This window comes from Lemur catta, chromosome 10, assembly GCF_020740605.2.
Source record: "Lemur catta isolate mLemCat1 chromosome 10, mLemCat1.pri, whole genome shotgun sequence".
Lineage (NCBI taxonomy): Eukaryota > Metazoa > Chordata > Mammalia > Primates > Lemuridae > Lemur > Lemur catta.
This window is the reverse complement of record NC_059137.1, coordinates 5,933,089-5,957,894: the sequence shown is the minus strand read 5'-3', so window position 1 is coordinate 5,957,894 and position 24,806 is coordinate 5,933,089. Positions and strand designations below refer to the sequence as shown.

Sequence of the window (24,806 nt, the reverse complement as noted above, 5' to 3'; positions counted from 1 at the left end):
GAGTCCATCCTGGCGGACACTGGGAGAAACCGAGAAGGCAGATCTAACACTCCCCTGCGGAAATCCATGGGCGCTGGTGGGCAGAGGCCGAGCCCTCGGGCAGAGGGGGCGCACAGCCCTGCCCCCACTGGCCTGCGCCCTTCTCTCTGGCCTCAGCCCATCCCAGCCGCCTGCCCTGGGGCCCTGCTCCTGGAAGAGCTCTCCCTCTGGCGTTCAGGCCTCCTCGCCTCCTCCAGGGTGTCTGGGCCCCAGCACTTTCCCAACACCCTCCCTTCCTCACCCTGGGCTTGGAGGTCACCTTCCTCCGGGCCTCGGGTAGGTGCCCCCCACCGCCACATGGGACATCCTGCCCAGCAGTGCCCGCCCTGTGAGGGCTGGGACAGCGCCGGTCCTGCCGGCCTCCGTGTCCCCAGCGCCCGACAAATCTATGTCGAATGAATGAATTTCACCGGGCAGGGACTTGGCCTCATTCACATCAGATCTTCCGGGCCCTCCCCGTCCCGCTCGCCGCGGAGGGGGCTGGAGCGCCGGGGACCGATCCGAGGAGGGGGCGGCAGGGGTGACCTCCCCGCCCCGGACGCGACGCGGAGAGGGGGCGCCCCTGCGGCGGGCCTGGCCCGCGCCTCGCGGCCCCGCTTCTGCGAGCGGAGGCCGGGCCGGGCGGGTGCGGGGCGGGAGGTGGCGCCGGGCGCTGAGTGGCGGCTCCGGGTCCACCCCTGGCGCGCCGGTGCGGGCGGGAGGCGGGAGGCGGGAGGCGGAGAGCGCAGGGGCGGCGGCGAGCGGAGCGCAGCAGCGAGCATGTGCCGCGGAGCCCAGTAACCAGGGACGACCGGGCAGCAGCGCGCGGCGCCGGCGCCCAGCCCAGCGCAGCTCCGCGCCGCGGCGCCCGGACCGCCCGGGCCTGCCGAGCGGCCGCCCCGCGCCCCGGCGCCGCCAGCCCCGCCGCGCAGCGCGCAGAGCCCCGCGCCCGGGCCGCGCGGGCACGGCCAGACAAAGGCGCGGCCCCGGCCCGGCCCGCCTGCCCCCCGCGCCCCGCCCCGGCCCGCCCCGGCCCGGCCGCTCCCGCTGGGCGCCCCGACCGGGTCCGGCCCGGGGGGCGGGGGCCGCGGCCGCCGAGGATGGGGAAATCCAACAGCAAGTTGAAGCCCGAAGTTGTGGAGGAGCTGACCAGGAAAACCTACTGTGAGTGCGCCGCCCGGCCCGCAGCCCGCCCCCCCCGCCGGCCCTCCCGGCCGCCCTCCGCCCCCGGCCGCCACCTTCGCGCCGTCACCCCTGCCCCGCCTCCGCCCGACCCCTCGCCAGCTCCCCGGCCGCGCCCCTACCCCCCACCTGGCCCTATTGTTCTAGCACCCTCCCCGGCCCTGGAAGTGTGCCGCCTGTCAGCGCGCAGCGCGCGCGGGGCCACCGGCCGCGAGGGGAAGCCCCAGCCCACCCCCTCCCCCTCCCCCTCCCCCTCCCCCTCCCCGCAGCTGTCCGGAGGGCAGGGGTGTGCGGGGGCGGGGGCGGTGGTCCCGGGAGGGGGCGCCGGCTGCGCGGTGCGACTGGCACGAGCGCGGAGGGGTGGGTGATTCATGCATCACGATGCTGCTGCCGCTGCCGCTGCTGCTGCGAGGTTGGCCTGTCGCCCCCTCCCTGGCCTGGATCCTGTGTGGGGGGTGGCGAGACTTGGCAGAGAGCTCGTGGCGGCGGCGGTGAAGGGTCCTGGAGGCCCTATTGGTTTCAGCATTTATAGGCTGAATTTTCCTCTTGCCCCATTTTGCCTCCCTCCTCTATCTGCCACTCCGGGAAATGGGTTTCTGCCAGCCATGGGTGATCTGGTCGGTCTGATCATTTAACTGTTCTGAGCAACCCCTAATAGGAGGGCCTGTCCATTGTGGACTTCGCTAGCTGAGCCCCAGCGTGGCTCTCTCCACTTGCCCAACTTCACAACTCTGCAGTCCCCTCGCATCTCCAATTTCGCCATACCAGGCTTCCCCCTTCCTTGCAGCCTCTCCGGAGGTGCCTGGCGGGCCAGGGGTTAATGGAACTGGGCCCTCACCACCCTGTCTTTGGGGATGGGGAGAGGGAAGGCTGCGTGGTCTGGAAGGGCCTCTCCCCAGGTGTTTGACTTGGAAGGGGGCAGCGGCCCTGTGCTTGGGCTGGAATTCAGCACTCACACCTGGGCAGCTGCGTCGGCCCGGCCCCTCTGCAGCGCCGGCGAAGGCAGCGGATTGCACGCCAGCCCGTGTGTTGGTGGAGGCCGGGAGGCAGCTTCTGGTGGTGCATTGCACAACCTCTGCCCCCCCTTCCCCCCACTCCATCCGTCTTCTGGGCACGTTTGCAGGTCTATCCAAGCCCACGCTTCAGCTCGGTGCCCCTCGCCCCGTGTGCTGGGAACAAAGGGGGCTTTCCTGAGTGGGCGCCAGTCCGCAGGAAGGTGCAGGCCCTTCTCTGGTGGAATTGTGTGGCAAGGAGCTCACGTCCCACCAGCTGCTCCCGGAAGCAGGGGGTGAGGCCCAGGGGCTGCTCTCGCCCTCTTTCCAAGGTGGGCGATGCCCTTCCCAGTCCGTCTGCTGTTTAGTGAGATTTGAAGGGCCCTCCTCCAAGCTTAGTCCAGGTATGGCCCACAGCTGTCAGCCGGCAGGTGCAGGTGGGACTTCCTGGGCCCCCGTGCCTGGAGAGGCTGAGGGCACCGCAGGCTTCACCAGGAGTGGTAGGCATAGAGTATCATCGTGGGACAGAGGAGCCGCCAGTGAGCTGAGGGAAGACAGGTCCTATCATGTGCAGAGCTCTTTGCATCGTTAACACATCAATTCCCAGCAGCCACCCCCCCCCACGGTGCTACCATCTCCATTTACAGACAGGGAAACTAAGGCTCAGGGAGGTGAAATGGCATGCCCAGGATCCCACGGCTAGTCACCAGGCAGTGCCAGGACTCCAACTCAGGTCTGTTTTGCTCTTAAACTGTGCCCAGAGAGAGACCTCAGAGCTAAGGCCAAGAGCTCTTCTGTGTGTCCCTTTCTGGTTTCTGCTAAAAGCCTGTGATGATGGACTCCAGGTGGGAAGGGGCCTGGGGTGGTCGTTTTGCCCAGCCCTCTCCCTTGGGCAGATCTGTCAACTTGGAGAGAAGTTGAGACAACAAGGCTTTGTAAGGAACTAGCCCGTCTGGTGCTGGGCTGCGCTATTTTTAAAGGCCTTTGGAGACGTGGAACAGTTTTGGTCGGGGAGAGAGTGAGCCTGGGTACTTTTCCTCTGTAGAAGCCCTTATTAGGGGTGGGCCGGGGAGGTGGTGGTGGGTTCGTTTGCCCCTGTCTGCCTCCCTTGCTGACGTGAGCCTCAGTGCGGGCCCGTGTCTCTGTGGCTAACAACTGTATCTCCCCGTGTACTGGCCCTTAGTAGGTCCACAAATATTTGTTGAATGAAAAGTCTCCCAAGAGGAAAAGCAGAGAAAGCTCCGGCTTGTTCTCAGGCCTGCAGATGGGCTTCCTTCTGCTGGGGAGGGGAGCGTCTGCTCTTTGTTCCGGGCGATTCCGTGCGTGGGGTCAAGAGAAGCGCCTGCTAGGAAGGACTTGCAAGGTCAGGATCTCCCGGAGAGCTCGGCCGCCCTCCGACACTGCGATTCTGTAGGTCTGGGCTGGGGCCCAGGAATTTCCATCCAGATCTTGGTGCTGGGGAGCCCGGGCTGGAGGCCACAGTTCTGGTGTATGCTGGGGGCCTAGCCTGAGTCGGTGTCGGGCACTGTCCTTGGTGGTGACTCTCCTGCTCTGTCCGTGGTGATCTGTATGTGTGTGAGGAAGCAGACGGCCTAAAGGCCCCAGCTGTGTGGCCCTCGCTGGACACATCTGGATTCAGCCTGGCTAAAACACTAACCTAGTCCTCAGCCTTCCGGGCACAGTTCATGTCCTGGAGTGACAGATTAGTGAGGGGTGGACGAGTCCCGTCCAGCTGGGACTTACGGAGGAGTGGTCAGCACTGCCAGTGGCCCAGGTCCTTTGAGGTCTGGCCCACTCTCTTCCAGCTTGCTGGTGAGGCTGTTGGCATCCCCGGGTGCCAAGGCTGTGGAACAGGCCAGTGCCCTCACCTAACTGAACCTCAGTTTCCTCATCTGTAAACTGGGTGTGTTCATGGTACCTGTCGGTGAGCAGATGTGAGACAGGATAACTCACGCACAGCATTGGGCCTAATGTGTGCCATGTAGTAAGTGGCCAGTAAATGTCAGTGATCATTATTAATATTGTTTTGGCCAGGTATGGTGGCTCATGCCTGTAACCCTAGCACTTTGGGAGGCCAGGAGTTGGAGACCAGCCTGAGCAAGAGCAAGACCCCATCTCTACACAAAATAGAAAAATCAGCCACGCATGGTGGTGTGTGCCTGTAGTCCCAGCTACTCGGGAGGCTAAGGCAGGAGGATCGCTTGAGCCCAGGAGTTTGAGGTTGCTGTGAGCTATGATGACGCCACGGCATTTTAGCTCGGGCAACATAGTGACACTCTGCCTTAAAAAAATAAATTGTCGTTTTGACCGTACGATATAGCTTCATCTTGAACTGGTCTTAAATATATTTTGTGGGCAAAATTTCATGTCTCCACAGAGGAATCCTATGACCCCGGTCTTTGTGCCTGGCACGCAGAAGGCATAGGGAGGCAGGCTGTTGGACTGGTTTGCCCGAATCCTAGCGGGGGCTTGCTGCCACGCCTGGCAGTCTCCCCCAGCCCCCCTTGTTAACTCTGAGGCTGCTGCCCGTGCGTGTTCACTCCGGGCCAGGCACGGAGATAGAGTGAAGGAGAGAGACGACATTCCTGCCCTCGGGTGGAAACCAGCCAGCCAGTCTGAAAGATCACGCATCGGGGTGCGAGGCGTTTGTCATGGTCTGAGCTACAGCAGTTTAAAGGCTTCTGGGGGCCACACCAGGCCCAAGAGGCAGAGCCTCTACCCGCCTCCCTCTCCTGTCTCCGGTGCTCTCTCTGTGATGCTTGCAGGCACTCCCCAGGGACCCCCACCCCGCCCCGGTCCAGGACTCAGGGTGGCCACCTCCTCCTTGTTACTCCTGGTCAGCCCAGGCTCTGCCTTGACCTTGTCCGCCAAGCCTGACTCTCTTCTGCCTTTTCCTGGACGCCCAGAACGGTGCCTGGCACACAGCAGCTGTGGGGGGAGGAGCTGGTCTGGGCACAGCTGATGCCTCTGTGACCCAGGGCACAGAATGGTCCCTGACTCCGGGTTGGGGTTGCCAGTTGGGCTCTTGGGTCCCTCTAGTTTGGGGTGATCCTGAGACCCGTGGGGTCCCTTCCTGTAGGATAAGGAATATTCTCTGATTGTTGCTCCCCCACCCAACTCTGCCCAACCAGAGTGGACAGGACATTGCCTTGGGGGAGGCAGCAACTGGCACCCATCTTGGGACAAACGTGGGAGTTGGGGTGATGGCTATATGAGAATGTGGACCCCACAGCCAGGCTAGGGGTGAGCCACAAAGAGCAGGAGGCAGGGGGCTTCTGCAGTATCTGTGCATCCTGCTAGTGTGTGGGTAGGACAAGGTGGCCCTTCCTGTCCCCCCGGAGGCTGAACAAAGCAGCAGCAAGAGAGACTGAGGTTAGACTCTTGACATGGGGTGGGCATCTGGGTAGGGGACATCACCTGCATTATTAGGAAAATACTTGATACCCTGGAGAATGGCACTGGGTATCACTGGGGCTCGGTGTCCTTGGGCAGGGCCTGGACCCCCTCTGAGCACTGGTTTGCTCACCTGTGTGACCTGCCCACCCGACTCCATGGGTCCAAGTGGGAGGATGCTTTATGGTCCAGAGAGTGGGCTGGAAAAGGAATGGGGCTGTTTGGCAGCAGGGCTTCTGGGAGGGAAGTAGGGCCCAGGGGCCAGGTCGGGGCTCAAGCCCTTTCCCTGGGCAAGGCTCGTCTCACGGAGCTTTCCTTTCCCTGCAAATGGGCGCCATGCAGACCCTGCGATGGGGAAGGGCTCAGGGCACGTGAAGGGTTTAACATGGTACCTGGTTCTAGGGACACCTTTCAGGCCTCCCCTGGCAGCGGCAGGTCCCAGGGATGCAAGTCTCCCATGTTCCACGGTGGGACAGGTGAGAGGGCCTATGGCCTCCGCCTCGTGGAGCAGAGACGGACTGGGAGGCTGGCGAATGGCAGGGACTCACCCAGGGTCACCGAGCCCAGCCCCTCTGCACACCCTGTCCCTGCCCTTCCTGCCTCCCCTGGCTCCATGTTAAATGGGGCCCGGCTCCTCCTGCCCCCGCCCCCCACCCAGCCCCAGAGGGTTCTCACTTCTCCCCGAGCCATAGACGTCCTTTCTCCTCCTTTCTCCTGGCCGAGGCCCTGGGTTGGACCAGCTTCCTCTGCTCCCAGGCTTGAGCCCCTTCGGGGCAGGGCGTAGGCAGTGGGGACTTGCTGGCGAAGGGGCCGGGCCCATGTCAGCCCTGGAAGGCCATGGTGGGGGATCCTCCGAGATGAGTGGGCAGCCACGGAGGGGAGGTGGTGGAGACACATGGGATTCGGGTTTGGCAAGATCGTTCTTGGGTACAGTGCGAAGACTGGATCGGCAGGGCTGGCAGCAGTGGAGACCCAGCTGAGCGTGGTGCTGCCCTGGGCGTCGGGGATGAGGGGGAGACAGACTCCAGGTATATTTAGGAGGGACGCTCCATAGACTTGGTACATTGTTTTTGTTACCTTGTAAATTTGGGATTATCTACTTTTTATTTTCTAATTTTTTGCAACCTGACAGTTCTGAATGCCCACATCGTTAACTATTCTTTTAAAGCATGACTTTTTAATGTTGTGTCATATGAATGCAACACATTTTATTTAATCCCCTGTTGTTAGACAGTTAGTTTCCTCCCTATCCCCCAATTTAAATAATGCCGGTACGAACATCTTTGTACTAAATCTTTGCACATATCTTTTTTTGGAGCCGAAATAACCAAAAATGGGGTTATGGAGTTAAAGGCTGGGGACATTTTAAAAGGCTTTTGATTAAGAACTGCTAAATTGCTCTCCAGAAAGGATGTTCGAATTTACATTTTCAGCAAAAGTGGATGAGAGAGTGCTTATTTTCCCTGCATTTGTGCCAGCACTGGGTATTATTGTTTTTCTTAATCATTGCCAATTTTATGGGGAAGAAAAGAGATGGCTTCCTGTTTCAACGTTCATTTCTTTGATTGCTATTAAATAGAATCCTAGAATCTCTGAGCTGGAGGAAACTCTTGGGGTCATGTAGTCCAATGCCCTCATTTCACAAATGGACAAATTGAGTGCCAGAGGGGTGAGGTATGGCCCCCAAGGTCACACAGCAAGTGCCGATTTATTCCTGCCAGGGTACCTCATGCTGTGCCAGTGGGTTGGCTGTTGGGTAGAGAGAGGGATGTCTTGTTTTCTTCACTGAAGTCTTCTGATCCAGTTCATCTTGCCCTAAATATCTCCAGCACTCTGGTAAGGAAAAAAAAAAAAAAACAAACCAGTATAAATTAAAAAAAGCACATCCTTGTTACTGTCATTACAAGATGAAACAATTTTCACATTCCTTGTGTGATCTATTTACCAGGGCAGAGAACGTCAGATTAACTTGCAGCGTTTCTAGGTAACTTGCAGTCGGGGTCATATCCTGGCTGAGGGGCAGGGCCGCAGAGTGCTGAGGGCTTGAAGGTCAGTCCTGCCGTTTTCTCGCTGTGTAGCCCTGGAGAGCCTCATCCCTCTCTGAGCCCTGGCTCCCATGTGTGTGAGACTAAGAGGTCTGTGTGTGCTAAGTGCTTGGTAAACGCTCTCCCAGGAAGGAGGCCGCTTGGCCAGCTGTGTCAGGACACAGTGGTTCCTGGCAGCGAGCTGTCGAGCTGTCGCAGGCCCTCAGCTCGGTTGGAAGTGAGTGGCAGATGTGGATGGCCTCTGCGGGGTCTGGCTGCGTTGGTGGCCAGATTGTTCTGCATCAGGGTCCTGGCTTGGCGAGTTGCAGAGGGAGGCCGGGCTGTGGCAGGCTGGGTTTTAGGCTCCTGTGGCACAGGGCCTTGGAGGGCACAGAGCAGCCTGCCTGGGCTTCAGTCCCGGAACCGTCGTGGCCTGGACAGTGACTTTGGAGTCACTAGTCCCTTGTGGGACTCAGTTTCTCTTTCTGTGCAATGTTCAGACTGCCGGGTGGTGAGACCCAGTGGGGAAGGTACGCTGGGGCCCCAGGGTGGAGTGTGCCTGGGCTCTGGTGTCTGATGCCGTGGCGTTTGGATTGTCTCAGCCTCAGGCATGGTTTTTAGCCTCTTGATGCCTCAGTTTCTCATCTGTGACTGGGGGATGATAATCCCTCTACAGCACCGGGCTGTATGTGGGGTTAGAGAGGGCAGGGATCGGAGTCGGGCTCATCTCCGACGTCATGCAGGTGCGGAGAATCTGGAGTCTGGTAGTGAGCATGTGCGGTGTGACCCAAGCCTGTGCTCGGTATTCACGGGTGTTTGTCATGACCCCCCCCCGGAGCCCTGCATGGTCCCTGTTTTAGGGGTCAGAGGGGTCGAGAACTGGCCCATGGCACACACCAGCACGTGGTGCAGCTGGGGTTTGGCTCCCCGCCCTATCTGACCCTGGAGCCCTCACCCTTAACCCCTGGGCCGTGATGGGGGCCTCTGCCGTGGCAGGTGCCAGGAAGCCGCCGTGGAGGTGCGCGGGTGAGTGTGAGCAGGTATGGGGGCCCTGGTGTGGGTGTTGCAGGCAGGGTGGGCGCCCCGGGGTGTGTGGGCAGGTCCTGCTTCACGTGGGCACACGCTGAGTGAGAGTGACGGGGTCGTGGCATGTGTCAGGAGTGGGTGAGCCGGCACGTCTGCGTGCACGGGCGTCGGTATGTGAGGGCTGCCTTGTGCGGATTGTAAATGGAGACACACCTGGGGTGGGGGTGGCTGGGGGTGAGGGGGCCTGGGGGTGGGGGCACCTGGGAGGAGGCACTCACAGGCCAGGAACTGTGTCAGAGGCTGGGAGCTCAGCTGCTGGCTCTGCGGCCAGGCAACAGGCTGCCACTTCTCAGTCCCCTTCTGCCCTGGCCGTGGTGGTCCCTGCAGGTGGCTGGGGAGTGTCATCGGGAGGAATGACAGCAATGACAACTACTGTTTACCGTGTAGCACTTGGTGCCAGGTGTGCTGAGTACACTCCCCAAAGCCCTAGGAGTAAAGATGCTTACGCCCATTATACAGATGGAGAAAAGAAGGCCCAGGCAGGCTCAGGGACCTGCCCAAGGTCCCCTAGTCAGGAAGTGGCCAATCTGGGGCTCAGGCTCAGATCGCTGTGCTGCCAGTGCCAGGCCCTTCCCACCAGGCACCCACCTCCCACCATCGCTGTGAGCCTCGGAACCTTAGAGCTGCCTGCTGAGGACAGGGAGCGCCCCACCACTGGCCAGGGGTCCCGGATTCCGGGTGTGAGGCTGGATGGGGGGTAGGGTCCTTCCAGCTTTGAACACAGGGTCCTGCTGGCCCGGATGTCCTGCCTCCTGCAGGAGACTTGGGGCAGGGCCTGCCTTGCTGCCTCCAGGAAGGAGCCAGAGCTGAGGCCTTGGGAGAAGGCCGCAGGCACGAGGCGCTGGGAGCTGTGCTGGGAGCGTGGAGAGGAGCGTGCGGCAGGCAGGCGGCTGCACCTCGCCCATCCTGGTGGGGGCTCGGGAGCTGACCGTGTGTCCAGAGCTGTGCTGATCTCATGGAATCCTCCCGACTGCGAGCTCAGGAACAGTGCTCCCCCCGGCGTCTGGTGTTGGCACCATCCTTGCTTCTGGGGAAGCTGCGGTTGGGGCTGGGAAGCCGGGCGCAGCTGGGATGAGGTTTGGAGACTGAGCCCGGCCAGCCTGCCCTGCCCCTGCCGGGCAGGCCCAGGTGCCTCGGGAAGTATCTGTTGAACGAAGAGGAGACTGAGTCCTCCTGGGTGCAGTATGGGCTGGGGGGCGCGGTGACAGAGGGGAGCCCCATGATCTTAAGTTCCTTGAAGGCTGGGCCCTATCTCATGGCCTTTGGTGTCTCTGCAGTGCGCAGCCCGGAGCTGCCCCCCGGCAGGCCTGGGACTGTGGCCTCCGTGTGATGCTTTGCACTTTCCAAGCGCTGTCCCGTGCTGCTGTGGTTCACTTCCTCTCCCTGCCCAGGGAGGGTCGCCTGTGCTCCTGGCCTGCAGTCCCGGGGCGGGGCTTGCCTGGCCGTCCAGAGTCAGATCCTAGTTCCAGCCTGACTTGCTGTGGCCTCTGGCTGCCCTCTCAGGGCCTCAGTCTCCCCATCTGTCCTGCTGCCTGTGAGATGGGGTATCGCCATCTCAGCCCCCGGGTGCCCTGACCATGCTGCCCGGGGAGGTGGCCCTGCCGGGCAAGCCCAGGTTGGGGTTGCCCAGGAGGGGTGCAAGGCAGCTGCTGGCTCTTCTGGGCTGGTGGGGCATCCGGGCCACTGTGCCCTGCATCCCCTGGCAGGGAGTGGGGGAGGGCGGGAGGAATGTGGCTTTGAGGAATGTTTGACCCAGGGCAGAAATAGCTCTCTGCTTGTTCATTTCAGGGTTGGGTTTTCATCAGGGAAGTGGGCTCAGGGCGCCCTTCTCTCCCTCCAGCCTTGGGGCCACCACCACCCAGCTCCGCCACAGCTCTGGCCTTTTGGGAACAGAAAGTGCCCTCTTTTTTTACTATTTTTTTTTTAATCAAGAAGCTGCTGTGAAAAGTAGAAAGAGCCTTGGACTTGGAGCCAAGCAGAGCTGGGTTCAAATCCCTCCATCTGCACTGCCCAGTGCTTCCTTCTTGGACGTCTGCTTCCTCTTCTGCAGAACCGGCAGCACGGGGCATGCCGAGCTGAGATGGCTTTTCTGGAGGTCTGGTGTCAGGGACTGCTCCCAGGGACCTGCCAGGCCTGGGTTCAAATCCCAGCCCCTCTCCTCATTAGCTCGGGGACCTTGGCCTGGCCCTTTCCCCGAGCCTCCTTACCTCCTCTGTGAACAGGGTGAAAGTAACCCTGCCTCCAGGGTCGTGGGGGGATTAAAGTGGAAATGGCGGTGAAGGGACCCAGCTCATCCAGGCCTTTCAATCCCTCCTTCTGTGTCCGGCGCCTTCACGTGTGAAGTGGGGGCACTGAGCTTGCCCCAGGTTGGTGGTGACCGAGGAGCTGTGCTCAGGGCCACTCAGAGGCAGCTCTTCCTCCGACCTTCCCCTTCCTCTTCCCACTGACCCTCCCGCCCACACTCAGCTGCCCCAGGGCCCCATGGCCACTTCCAGGGGAGGCGTCCCTGGGCCTAGCCAGCGTCCTCCTTGGACGTGGTGGTGCCGCTGTGTTTAACTCTCCCTGTTCGTCAGCTGTGAGGCGTGAGGACGGACCCGTCTCGTGGCCTGGTTCGCGGTTGTGTCCCAGCTCCTGGAACAGAGGCTGCGCACGTTGCTGCATGAATGAAAAAACAAATACAGAAATGAACAAGCTAATGAATGAAGTTTCTTCTCATCTATCTTGAGCTTTGCTTTTTGTTCCTGCGGGGCCGGGTGTGAGATTTCCCCTGTGTCTGGGGCAGGGGAGGCTGGGCCTCCACAGGCCGGGCCCAGTGAGGACCCCTGGCCCCCCTCACCTTCTGGGGCTGGGGAGACAGGAAGGGTCCAAGCCCCCAGCCAGCCAGCAAGGCCCCTCCTTCCAGGCCCTCCTGCTCCTGCCTTTTTGTAGGAACCAAAAGATCTCTGTTCAAAGGCAGGAGATGGGGCTATTTTTGGCACCGTGGGGGAAAAAGCGAATGCTTTCCTTCTGTTCAAAAATATATGGTGTATGTGATGGGCAGATGGCGCTCGCGAGAGCTCAAAGCCTGTGCTCTCCGGGTTCCTGCCCTCGGCCCGAGGTCCCGCACGCCACGCCAGGCCACTTTTGTCTCCAGACTGCCTGTGAGGAGGCCCTTGCTGGGCCCGAGCGGAACATGATCTCGATTAAAACTAACAGCAGCCGTCACAATAAACAAGAGGAGCCTGCTGACATGCCCCGAGAGTCTCAGCTCCTTGCTCCAGCCCTGTGGAGCTGCGGGCAGCTGAGAGAAGGGATCTAGGTGCACCTCGGGGTAGGAGGCCCAGCCAGCCGCAGAGACGGGCTGGAGGCCCTGGGTCCTGTGCCAGGCGAGTCTGGCTGAGGGGATCCCTGGGCTGCCTCGCTGCCCCTCACGCCCTGATTCGAAAAGACTTTATGGAACAGCTTCCTCGAGCCAGGCCTGCAGACGCTGGGGACACAGGGCAGGTTGGACAGATGGATTTCTAGCCCTGCTGGCTCTCACAGTTTGGTGGGAAGCAGATGTCAGGCCAGGACAGGCATCAAGACAGGGCGCTGCACGATGCCATGGGAATCTATGTAGTCTGCGGTGCAGCCAGGAGGGTTTCCTGGAGGAGGTGATATTTCAGTTGAGACCTGAGGGTAGGGTTGACAGACATACTAAAAAATTATTTGTTGTTTATCTGAAATTTGAATTTAACTGGGCGTCTATATTTTTGTTTGCTAATTCAGCAGCCCCACCTGAGTTGAGAAGGCACTCAGGTTTCAAGGAGAGGGCTTTTGTGGGGAATGATGGGACTGTTTCCAGGAGGAGGAATGGCATGTCCCAGGTCTGGAGGCATCGAAGTATGGCGACTCGCAGGACCTGGAACTTGTGTAGCGGCTGGAGCGGGTGGGGACGAGGCAGGTGCTGATGGTGGGAGGCCTGCGTGTTGCCCACCCCCCGCTGCACAAGTAAGGGGGACGGATGAGCAGTTGAGCAGCCCGGAGATGAGCTTATGTGGCCAGAAACAGAGCGGCTTAAGTCTTGCCTCCATGTGGCCGTGGGCAAGTCCCCTGGCTGAGCTGTGGTTTCCTCGTCTGCAATGCGGGGTGCTGGTGGCCCTGCCGCAGGGGTGCCTGGTGAGTAGGAGATGCAGTGGGTTAGCCCCTCAGAGCCACTGGCTGCCCCGGCTGGGAGGGGGCTTCACGGGCATCCTGGCACACAGGTGAGCCGTGTGAGGCGTGGGGCACATGGGGAAATGGGCCTCGGCCGACGGAGGCAGCAGCAGGCGTCATGGTCAAGGCCACGGTCTGGCCTCCAGGGAGCTCTGGCCAGGCTGGTGGGTCTGTGCCTGTGCCTCTCCGCGCCACTACTGCCATTGCCTGGTCCTCTGCTCCCAGAGCACCAGGACGAGGGCTGTGATGAGTCACTGCCTCCTCCAGGAGGGCAGGTCAGGGCCAAGCCTCCACCCTCAGCTCTTAAAGGGCCGGCACTGCCGCCTGCGCTAGGGCCCCCACTCCACCCTCCTGGCCAGACGCCTGGAATTCATGGTCCAGAACCTTCCAGGCCTCCTGCAGGAGCTGTTCTGCCCCAGTGCAGCTTAGGGACAGGCCGATTTGCAGCATCCTGTGCAGGAGGGGGGGAGAGGAGGTGCTGGTGGTGGGGGTGGCAGCTGGTTCCCACTCCAGGTGCCGTCCCCACTTAGTCTCTGTGTCCCTGTCAGTTTTCTCTTGGTCCCTTCCTGTGTGGGGGGCTTTGCACTCTCCCCTGGGGCCTCTCTTCACCCCTGGCCTCTGCTCTGTCTTGGGAGTCTCTCAGCACTTCCATTCAGGGGGTTCCTAGCTCTAATGGTCGTGACATGAGGGACTGGCCAGTTTGACTTCTGCCTGAGCTACGGTGGGGACCAGCTCAGGGTCTCCCACCCACGCCCAGGGCTGGGGAGGGGCGTCCTGCAGGGCGAGGGCTGAAGCAGCAGTGTGGGGCCGGGTGGGGAGGCAGATGCCATATGCTGCGAGATGGGGTGGCAGGGGGCGGTCACCTGCCACGGCTCCTTGCAGTGCACCCCCCTCCTGGGTGCCCATATTACTGGCCCTGGTCATCCTGCCTCGTCTTTGGGTGCTGTGGCACCTATTAATAATAGTAGCAATTGTTAGCATTTTGGGGTGCTGTGTTCCCTCTGCCTGGACCATGCCACGCTTCCTCCTGATAACGCTTTGTTCAAGTAAGATGCGGCTTCCCGCGGTCCCTTGAACTCACCGTGCCCTGCGTGCTCGCTGAGCTTGGGGCACAGCCTCCCCTGGAAACCCTCCCTCTTTCTCTTGCCCGGCGGAGGCCTGCTCGTCCTCCCTGCGCAGCCTGTGCGCCCCCTTCCCCGGGAGCATCCCCCATCCCCCGCTTTATATGTTCATCACCCCCGAACCTCCCTTCTTGCCATGACAGACGATTAGACAGCCGTGTGGTCATGTGCTTAAGGCCCGTCTCCCCTGTTAGATCAGGGACTCGGAGGACAAGGACCTGTGTCTGGGTCCTGCTGTCTGTATCCCTGGACCCCAGCTGAGGGTCTGGCCCCTTGAACATGCTCAGGAGTTAATTGTGGGGTAAACGAAGGGGTGAAAAGTCTCATTGTTCCTTATCCTATTAGGAAGGTATTGTCACCACCACCATCCCCATTTTACAGATAAGGAAACTGAGGCTCAGAGAGGTGAATTCAGTTGCCCAAGGGGCTAAAGAATGACTCAATCTAGAGAAAGCCCCTTCCTGTCGAGCAGGTGCATTGCTTCAGTGCCTCCTACAACGTCTGACCTTGGCAGTATTTGGAAAATGCCTATGGAATGGGGCTCGGCTCCGAAATGTTTGAGAATTTCTCACCGGAGTCTTGAGAAAACTGCACATGTGAACATTTTCCCAGGGTCTCAGGGGCCCGAGGAGGCAGCAGATGTGGTTTACTCCCTTCCACACCCACTCTTTGGAAGAGTCTGAGCCTGATGGTAGAGAGGACCTGAACCAGGGGGCAGCTCCTGGTGACCAAGCTCTACCTTGTTGTGTGTGTGTGTGTGTGTGTGTGTGTGTGTGTGTGTGTGTCTGAGAGAGAGAGAGAGTGGTCACTGGAGCAAGTCTGTTTATTAGCCAGGAGTAATTCTGAATTCTAGAAAATAAAAGTAGCCATGTCTACTTTCCAGCTTACTCGCTTAAAACGATGACACATGCTTTCTACAAGAACACGTACACACTAAGCACCTACTATGTGCCATATGCTGCAATTCTGTTGAAACTTAGGCAGACACAGATCCTGCCCCATGGATCTCCGGCCACTGGGGAAGGGCAAATTTGGAAACACAGGCTATCCCAAAGACCAGAATAAAACCATTCCCCATGCCGCTTCTCTAAGGCCACTGGTGGTAACATTGTCACCCCAGTCTTTTTTCTATGTATGTCACTGTGATACCTTTTACCACCCTCAGTTTTCTGATGAGGAAACTGAGGTTCAGAGAGGTTAACTGACCTGTCCAACATCACACAGCTAGAATGTGGTAGAGCCGGGATTTGAATCAATGTCAGTGTGACTTGATCTGGGTCACTTAGCCAGTCAAAGCAAGTTGTTAGTAGGTCCGCAGATATTGGGGCCCTTTGCCTTCCAGCGTTGTTCAGTCACCGAAGGGCGTTAGCGCAGGTGAACTGCTTAGCCTGGCACAGGCGTGTGATAAGCACCTGTCACTGGCAGCTTTTTCTTCTTGTTCCTGGAAGCCACAAGCCAGAGCACATCTTCCTGCAGTTTCACTTGCGACTTTTGGGGAGAAAGTTATTTAACTTACATAGAAATTAAAATCAATATATTTTTAACTTTATTTTTACAGTAAAATAAACACCCATAAATGATGAGGCAGAATGCAAATTTGCAGCAATATTTGAGTAGAACACAAGACTGGAACCAGACCTTGCTTTCTGTGGCTGCCTGGGACCCTGCTGCCCCCCACCCCTCGGGGAGCACCAGCCCTCTCCCCGCCGGGGGCTCTGCGGGGGGCACCTTTGAGGAGCCCCTGGACTGCCTTGACCATGTGGCCCCACCTTAGGGAGGAAGTGAGTTCATCTACTGTGAGCTAGTTGGAGGGAACGTTCTTGCCCCATTTGTCAGATGAGGAAATTGAGGCTTAGAGTGGAGAAATGAGTCACAAAGATTTGGGCTTTATTTTAACCAAGTGAGAAGTGTGGAGTGTCCAGGAGGAGGATGGGGCCGGGCCTGGCTCTGCCAGGGAGCACCGTGGAGGGGCGCTGTGATGGATGGCGGGAGCCAGGTGCTCCCTGCTTGACTGTGAGCCCAAGTCTCAACCACCCCAGTGCCAGGCACACGGCAGGTGCTGAGAAGCGCTTGTCGTGGGCTGAGGTGCCTCGGTGGGCAACCCGTCCTGGGGCACGACCATCTCCAGGCTAAGCCTTCTTGGCCCCAGGCTCTAGGTCAGAAGGACCTGACCTTTGACCTCCACCACTGACTGTGTGGTCTCCGTCAAGCCCCTTTGCCTCTCTGTGAAACCTCAGTTTCTTCATCAGCGAAGTGGGCTGGTGGGAACCCTGACCTCTCAGCGCAGGGCCTGGTGTGGCTCGAGGGCTCAGCCATCAGTGCAGTCTGGGGCTCAGGAGGGTCCTGAGGGACTAAGAGGGAAACGGGGGTTTGATGCTGGGTTTGCGCGGCCCTCGTGGTCTCTGTCACCTGTGCTCCTGCAAGGGACGGCAGCGGCAGGAAACGTCCCATCTAGACACCTGCCCCGTGGCCTGGCCCTCTGACGTCGTATTCTAAGGTGCACCACTCCATGTCATAGCGCCAGGTCATCTCTGCGTGGCACTTGCCGTGTGCTGGGCCCGGTGCGTGTGGCCTGCGTCCCCTTGTCGGCCGGGGTTCAGAGCGGGGAACGTGTGGGCCCTCTGCCTGCAGGCCTTGGTGGGGGAGAGCCAGCTTCGGGAGGCTGTGGGGAGGGTCAGGAGAGGAGGTGGGGTCTGCGTCAGAGCCTGGTCGGCCGGCTGGACGTGGGCACGGGGCTCCCCGGCCGCGCCCGATGCCTCATCCTGAGACCGGCACAGCAGCCTGTGACCCCTGGGCTCCGTGAGGCTCCCGTGGAATCCTGAGGGTGCAGGGCCAGGCGGGGCAGGCCGCAGCCCACCCCATAGCTCCTCGCTGCGGTGGCAGCCTAATGTTCCCGGCGCCTGCACAGAGGGCGGAGTGGGCAGGGCCGGCCCCTCTCTCCTGTGCCCAGCGCTGGGCCAGTGGAAATAGTGACCGCCAAGGAGGCTGGGCTGCTGCCACCTCACGGTGGGAGGGGGGCCTGGACCCAGAGGGGAGGAGAGTGGGGGGGGAGGGCCAAGGGGCAGAGGGGCTGGGAACTCGCTGCTTCCTTTCTAGGTCAGGGCGAGGGGCCCCCACAGTGAGTGCCGGGAGTTCTGGGTGGCGGCCAGGCCTCCTTTCTGATGACAGAGCCCAGCCCTCCCCCAGCTGGGCATTCATGGAACACGGGACGGGGCGGGCGGGGGGTGGGCTGCCTCTCCTCGCCCTGGCAGAGGCACCGAATGATGCTTGACAACAGCGACGATCATACTACCTACCTGTGCCAGGAGGCTGCTAGGTGTGTGGTCATGCTGGCTCTGGGCTTGGAGACAGCACTACCAAGGGCTGCATTTTAGAGACAAGGCTGCCACCCTTGCCCAAGGTCACCTGGTGGGTCAGTGGGCCTGGGACCCAGCCTGGGTTGTCTGGCACAGAGCCTGTGTCCACACCGCCCCTCCCAGCTGGGCTCCGTCGTGGGGCACGCTGTGCTCTGGGCCTTCGTTTCCTTGCTGGCCAAAGGTCACTTTGAGGAGCCTGGGAGCTGGGGATCCTGGAGGTCTCGGGAGGTGGGCTCCTGCGTGGGACAGAGGGAGACGGTGTGTGGCCAAGGTTACGCGTCAGATCAGGATCCGAGGGGGGTGGCTGGGGGTGCCCTGCCTCTCCCCAGAACACCCGTTCATTTCCACAAGGCCTTCTGGAAACTGCCCAATGCTGCCGCCAGCCCCAGGGAGGAGTCTGCACTGCAGCTGGTGGGAGGGAGTGATGTGGGGGGCTTGTGCCTTGAGGGCTGGAGTGTGCGGGTGGCTGCTCCCCCAGTCCTTATGCACCAGGACTCGGGGGGGCACCCCCACAGGTGTTTGACCTCCTTTCCTGTCCTCTGCACCTCCCAGCGTGCGGCTCCCCGTGGTGGCACGGCCAGTTAATGTCTGCTGGGAGCAGAAGCCGTTCCCCTTTCACAGATGGGGAAACAGGGCCACATGGGAAGGGACAGGCCACGCAGCTACGAGTGACAGATCCCCAGAGTCCAGGTCCCACGAGAGATACAGCTGTTTTCCATGCAGGGGAACTGCCCCTCCTCTGGGGGCACCTGTCCCTTGGATGCAGGGAGGGCCAGGCCTGGGCAGGGGCAGGAGGGTGCGTGTGGCCCACCGACGTGCCCCCTCCTTCTCTGACACAGCTTCGCTGTGGCTGCCTGGGGAGGGGTTAGGGCAGAGCCTTCTGTTCTGAGGGGACAGCACTGGAAGGGCCGTTGGGTGCCGCAGGTGCAGACACAGCTGTGGGGGCAGGGCAGGGCTGGAGAGGCTGGGTGGATGCTGACCTTTGAACTGTAGCCCAAGGACATAGGAGGAGGGTTCCAGGAGGGGAGGGACAGGACCACATTAGGGGTGTTGGCAGTTGCAGGGTGGGGCTTGATGGGAGAGCAGGATGGAGGTGGGGGGCCGAGGAGGGGCTGTGCAGAGGCTGGGGTGGTGTCGGGGGTCACACCCGGTGGCCCTGGACAGTGGGGGTGTTGTTTTCAAGGCCAACAGGATGGATGTGGGCAGGACTCGCTTTCAGTTGGCGCAGGACTGCCCATAGGGCAGGGCAAGGGCTTCTGGGGATGGGGGCCTGGGGCGAGGTTGAGGCGGTCCCTTTCGGGGGGCACAGGGCTTGTGAGCAGGGGAGATGCCTGGGCCTGGGAGGCCAGCTGTGCTTCTGGAAGGAGACAGCCAGCAGTCATAGGTGTCGGGACCAAGGGGACTGTCTGGTTTAGTAAGAGGGGTCACTCGTGGCTGGGCCCGAAGGCCCCGCTTTCTCCTTTCTGCTCCTCAAACCTGCGTGCCCCTTGCTGATGGGGTTTCCTTCAGCTGGGGTGGGTGGGGGAGGCCTGGTTCGGCCCCAGGAGGGGTGGCTGGGGAGGCCGGAGCGGCTCCCTCTGCCCCCATCCCGCCGCGGGGGCCGCCAGCCCCTGCTGTCTGTTCCCACCATGTTTGAGCTGAGCCTCCATCAGGAGAAAGGTATTTTGCTTTAGGGAAATCAAAATCAGACTCAACATTTATCCTGGGCTCCTGGGACCGGCTCTCATGCTCATTCCTGGCAGACAGAGCTGCGTGGAAGGGAGGAGGAGCGGGGGCGGGAGCCCAGGAGCGCTGCTTGGGTGGGAGGGTCCATGGGCACCGCAGGCGCCCCCTGGGCTGGGGGGTGGGTACGGGCCTGGAGTCCGGGGAAAGGCTGGGGTGGGTGGCCCCCTGCCCGCTCTGGGCCACCAGCTGGCCCTGCCCCCTCCGCAGCACCTTCTCTCAGGGGAGCCCCCCAGGGGCTCTGCACCAGCTCTGGACTGGACATTCTCTCTCTGCTTCCCAAGGGCCCCTTCTGACAGCTCTGCCATTTATACGCCATGTATAGGTGAAGGCTCTGAGGTTCAGAGAGGTTAGGTAACTTGTTCAGAGTGACACAGCCTACCAGTGGCCCCAACAGGATGACAACCCAAAGCCTTCCACTGTCCGGCCACGAGGTGAGCGTGGCCCATCGCCGGATGGTTGCCCACATCCGGTTTTAAATCCTGGTTTTATTACGGAGCCTGGGCCCGCAGGCCTGGAGGCAGAGCCTACTGGAGAAAAGCAGCTCATTTTAAAAATTGGTCCAAACCATGGCCGGGAGAGGTGGCTCACGCCTGTAATCCTAGCACTTGGGAGGCCGAGGCGGGCGGATTGTGTGAGCTCAGGAGTTTGAGACCAGCCTGAGCAAGAGCGAGACCCTGTCTCTACTAAAAATAGAAAGAAACTATATGGACAGCTAAAAATATATATATAGAAAAAATTAGCCAGGCATGGTGGCGCATGGCTGTAGTCCCAGCTACTCGGGAGGCTGAGGCAGGAGGATTGCTTGAGCCCAGGAGTTTGAGGTTGCTGTGAGCTAGGCTGACGCCACGGCACTCACTCTAGCCCGGGCAACAGAGTGAGACTCTGTCTCAAAAAAAAAAAAAAAAAAAAAAATTGGCCCAAACCAGATGTAACCGTGAAGGTAAACATGTCATGAGAGACACCTTTTAGGATGTGCCCTAAACCCAGCCCAGCTGCCTGAGGGCGGTGGGCAGCTGATGCAGCCTGCTGTGTGCAGGACCTGGTTGGGGGGAGGCGGTGCTGCCACCAGCCAGGAGGAGCCTGTGGGCTCGGGGCCTTGGCGTCCAGCTGGGAACGTGGGAAAGAAAACCTGCTTCCGTGGAGCACTTGCTGGGTGCTGACTGGGCCGCGCCTTTAACTACGTCCTCCTCCCGTGACACGCCTGAAGATACAGGCTATAATTCATCCCTTTTTACAGATGAGCAGACCAAGGCTCAGAGATGTGGGGTCACTCGTCCAAGGACACAGACCAGAAAGGGCAGGGAGCCCTGGCCTGGCCTGAGCCCTCTCTCTAGACCACAGCACTCCACTCTGTCCTCTGTCCCTACCCCAGCCCGTCCCCTCTTGGTAGGCCCCCTGTCGGACCCTCTGTTGTGGAGCCTATGGTAGGACATCAGACTACAGGGAAAGGGGTTTCCGGAGAGGGTGTGGCAGGGGCAGGAGGGCTTCCCAGGAGAGGGGTACCCCAGCGGGGCTTCGGCACCTGGGCAGGGCTACCCAGGCCACAGGGAGGAGAGATGAGAGTTTGGGGTGGAGGGAACAGTGGCCGGTGCAGTGCGGAGGCCTGGAGGCCGGAACAGTTAGGAACTTAAGCGGAGTCTCCAGGTGGCGGGGGGGGGGGGGGGGGGGGGCATCCACGTGGATGGTGGCACAAGGACAGCTGGCGTCCCTGCCCTGCCTGAACCCTGAGCTTGGACCCACGGGGGAAGCGGAGGCCCTGTCAATTTCACACTTGGCTGGAGGCACCGGGCGGAGGGGGAGGGGATGGGCTGGGCGCAGAGCCTGGGAAGGTCCTTTGGTGTCTGGGTGGAATGGAGGCAGAGGGAAGCAGGACCCCAAATTGTCCCCATGCCCCTCCCTCTCAGTGCCTCCGGAGGCCAGTGCTGCTGGGGGCAGGACCTTGGGCGGAACCCCCAGCCCTCCTGGCGTTGTGTGGGGGCATACAGTTTGTGGGGTGAAGAGGACAAACGTTTCCCCCAACTTTTTATTTTGAAACATCAAGAGGAACATTGAAATAATAGTGCAGTGTGTCCTTCCAGATCCCTCCCTTTCTATGTATGTGTGTACGTCGCTGAACCATCTCACAAGGGGCTGCTGCACCCTGACCCTTACCCTAAATACTCCAGGGCACCCCCCAACCCGACATAGCCCCAGTGCTGTCACCACTCCCGGAGGATCTGCAGGGAGCCTGTCACAGCGCCCAGTCGCCCGCCCACAGCTCAGCTTCCCAGATGTCGGGTGGGGTGACAGCCGTTAGAGGGCTCCTTCCTCCTGAGTCAGGACCCCATCCAGGCATCTCGAGTTATGTTTGGTTGCCTCATGTCTTTAGTCTCTTTTTCCGGAACAATCCTCTGACTTGCTTTGCCTTTCGTGGCACTGACTTGAAGTGTCCTGGCCAATTGTCTTGTAGAAAGTCCCGCATTCTGGATTTGTCCGACTGTGCCCCGTGGTTAGACTCAGGCTGTATATTTCTGGCAGGAGAACTCCATGCGTAAGGCATCCTTCCGCCGCCGAGTCAGAGTGCACGTGACGTCAGGTTCTTTGACGACAGGCGAGGCCAGGTTTGATCAGGGACAGTCACTTCATATTTTAAGTTATACTTTTGTTGTGTATAAGAAAATATACAACCAGCACAAGTCACTGCTTATTTTGTGGCTATTATTGCTTAGACTAGATTAGGCAAGTAAATAAAAACATGATTTAAAGAAAAATCCAGAGTGCACCATCTGACAGTGGGGTAGAGAAGAATCTTGAAGGTGGTCTGGGCTGTCTGGGCTGTGGAAACCCAGACGGAAGGGTTAGGAAGGCAGGCCTCCGGGCTGGGCAGGCCCAGGCTGATGGGCCACCTTCTGGCAGTGGCCTTAGGCACGTTCCTCCCCATGCTGGGGTGGTGGCTAAGCAGGGGCTGGGGTTTGGGCGTGGGCCTGCCTGGCTCGCGCTGGCTGGCAGGGGGCGGGGGCAGGTGGCCAGACCCCAGAAATGTGCCCCTGCCTGTTGCCCTTCAAGACCCTCCAAGGCCCCAGGCAGTGAAGCCCTTAGGATTGCCGGCCCTGGCCTCTGACAGCCTCTACTGTTTCCTAAAGGTCAGTTAGCTGCTTAGAGCACCGGGTAGGCTCACACCCTCACCGGCTCAGGCCCCCTGGGGCCTGGCTGCCGCGGATGGCCCAGCGCTCTATGGGGAGGACCATTCTAATGGGGGCAGCCAGCCACGTCCCTCCTCTGACCACTGCTGCACCCCGGGGCCTGGTGGGGGTTGAGGGAGGATGGAAGGCTGGTGCAGAGGGCCCTGGGGGCTCTGTTGAGATGGGGGACGGTCAAGGGAAAGCTGGGACTTCTGGGCTGGGGGATCCCAGGGAAGCCCCTCTCTGGCCCTGTGAAGCCCACCTATGGCCAGCAGTGGCCCTGCCACGCAGCTCCTGCTGTTTCTGTTGTGTGGGGCCACCCCTTGCCATGGTCACACAGGCCATGCAGCTCAGTAGCACCCTTGAGATGGGGGTGCACCAGTGTGGCGTCCATCCTGTCCCCTGGAGGCACGGTCTGGCCCTGGTTCCCCTAGCAGGTCATCTCGGGTGATCCTGGACAAGGAAGCAGGCCCGATGGGATCATGCCTGCCTCTGGGACCCGTGTGAAGGTGGAGAGTGGTAGGCACTTTAGTCTTCCCAACAATCCCATTTTATAGATGAAGAAACAGGCTCAGAGAGGGGCAGCAGTTTGCCTGAGGACACACAGTGAGTAAGCTGTGGGGCTGGATGTGAACCCAGGTGGTCCAGTCTGGCTCCAGGGCCTGCGGCTGAGCTCCTGGCTGTGCTGTGACAGGTCACCCGCGTCTCCAGGTTCTGGCTTTCCGCACCAGCCCCTGGGCGCCAGCTGGCCCTCGTGGCGGCTGTGGGTGGGAAGGGCCGGGGCAGCCAGTCTGGGTTAGGCCATGGTTGCTTTCCTTCTCCTCCCCCGGGCATCCCCCTTCCCCTCCATACTCTTGCTGGAACTTTCTCTCGGAGAATTGCACTCTGTGACGCCAGGCCGGCCTTTCCAGGTACCTGGCGTCTCCCGCTCACTTTTTGTCAACAGCCTGCTGGGGACAGGTCTCTTCCCAGCCTCCAGTTTGGGCTTGTGAGAGAGAGTGCCGACCAGGACAGGGCGGAGGCCTCTGGCTCACCCTGGAGTCTGCCTGCCGGGCTCTCTGCCGCACATGTTCAGACCCTCGCTCCCTGGCCCCTTTGTGCCTCAGTTTCCACATGTGGAGCCAAGGCAGAGTAACGCTGTCTCCCCTTGGTGCTGTTGCAGGGCAGCACGGAGGACCCTGGGCATGGATCCGGCTCACAGTGAGCTCTTGCATCTGGCAACTGTTGAGTTTGCTTTGAGTGGTTTTTGAAAAGTGGCTTCCTCAAGTGTGTTCGGGCACAAGCAATTCCGAGATACCCCCTTGGGCCTTCCTTCCCAGTCCGCTGGGAAGAGATTCTGGTTCCTTTGCTCACCTGACCTCCACCTAACGTCCCCTTCCTTTCCCTTCATGTATTCGTTCGTTCATTCATTCGTTCATCCCACAAACGCATAGTGAGCATATCCCAGTGCCCAGCGGTGCCGGGACCCAGCAGCGTCATACCCGTTACAGCTGAATCCCCAGACAGCGCCACGTGGCAGGTGTCATTACTGCTACAAATGAAGAAACTGAGGCACGGGTATGCAAGGAACTCTCCCACGGTCACACAGGCAGGGAGCGAGTGTGGCCTTGGAGGTGGTTCCATGTTCTTGTTTGGTGACTTTAGAGAGAACATGGTTTGGTTCCAACTTGAACCGCTTCAGCGTTTTTTCGTTTGGTTTGTGGTTCAGTGAAGGACTGTTCGGCTCGGCTTGAGGTTCAGCCACTTTACGTGGCTCGTTCCAGCCTTTGGTTCATGGCTCCGTTCGTGTCTTGCCGGTGAAAGAACTGGACTGAGCACTGAGTGGGGCTGGGGGTGGGGGCGCTGCGGGGACAGCACCTGGGGAAGCTGGGCCTTCTCTGCCCGTCCGTCCCCAGGACTGAGACGGGAAAGAACATGTCTTAAACGCTGGCCAGGGAGCGACAGTCCTGCCCGGCCACTCCCGGGACGGCAGGGAGACGCGGACCCTTGAGCATAATGGGGTGTCCCTGGGGGTCCTCACAGCAGCAGCAGCACAGCGCTCACTGGGAGCGGGTGGGGCTGGGGTTGTCCCCTGTGGGGTGGCCGGGCACAGCGCCCCTGACTGGGACTGTTTATCAAGACATCATTTTCGTGTTCAGAGCAGGCCGGTGCCCTGACACGGCCAGGCAGGCTGCGGGGTGGGGAGGGCGGGAAGGGAGGCTCCCCCAGTGAATGTCTGCCCAGCCCTGGGGACACCACCCTGAGCTAAAAGGCCACTTTTCTGTTTTCTCTTGCAGTTACCGAGAAGGAAGTCCAGCAATGGTGAGTAGCTGCTTTTTCCCAAACTGTTGGGGGGCTGGAAGTGTTGGTTTTGTGCTGATGGGGACAGCAGTGCAGCTGCCCGGAACGGGGCGCATGGAGGGGCCTCTGGGAATGGTTCATCCACCTGCCAATTCAGGCACCTTTGTTCAGCATCTTTTGTTCACGTGGGTGGACGCAGTTTCAGTTGAACTGGGTTGGGGGGTGGTGCTGGGGTGCTGGTGAGTTCTTGCCTTGTGTAGCATCTCTAAGGACTACCAGGCCCTGCTCACCAAAG

General features: G+C 60.3%; 1 protein-coding gene across 2 annotated transcripts in view; it reads left to right on the top strand.

The window, feature by feature from the left end:
* The first annotated feature begins 1,042 nt into the window (after window positions 1-1,042).
* The window catches only part of NCS1 (neuronal calcium sensor 1), a 47,946-nt gene continuing 24,182 nt past the window's right edge, over window positions 1,043-24,806 (top strand). The window contains exons 1-2 of one of the 2 annotated variants that reach the window (XM_045563743.1): window positions 1,043-1,182; window positions 24,508-24,532. In XM_045563743.1, the coding sequence (XP_045419699.1) occupies window positions 1,119-1,182; window positions 24,508-24,532 (89 nt within the window). In that variant the 5' untranslated portion in view covers window positions 1,043-1,118. The remainder of the gene's footprint in view (window positions 1,183-24,507; window positions 24,533-24,806) is intronic. The other variant, XM_045563744.1, reaches the window with a different exon arrangement.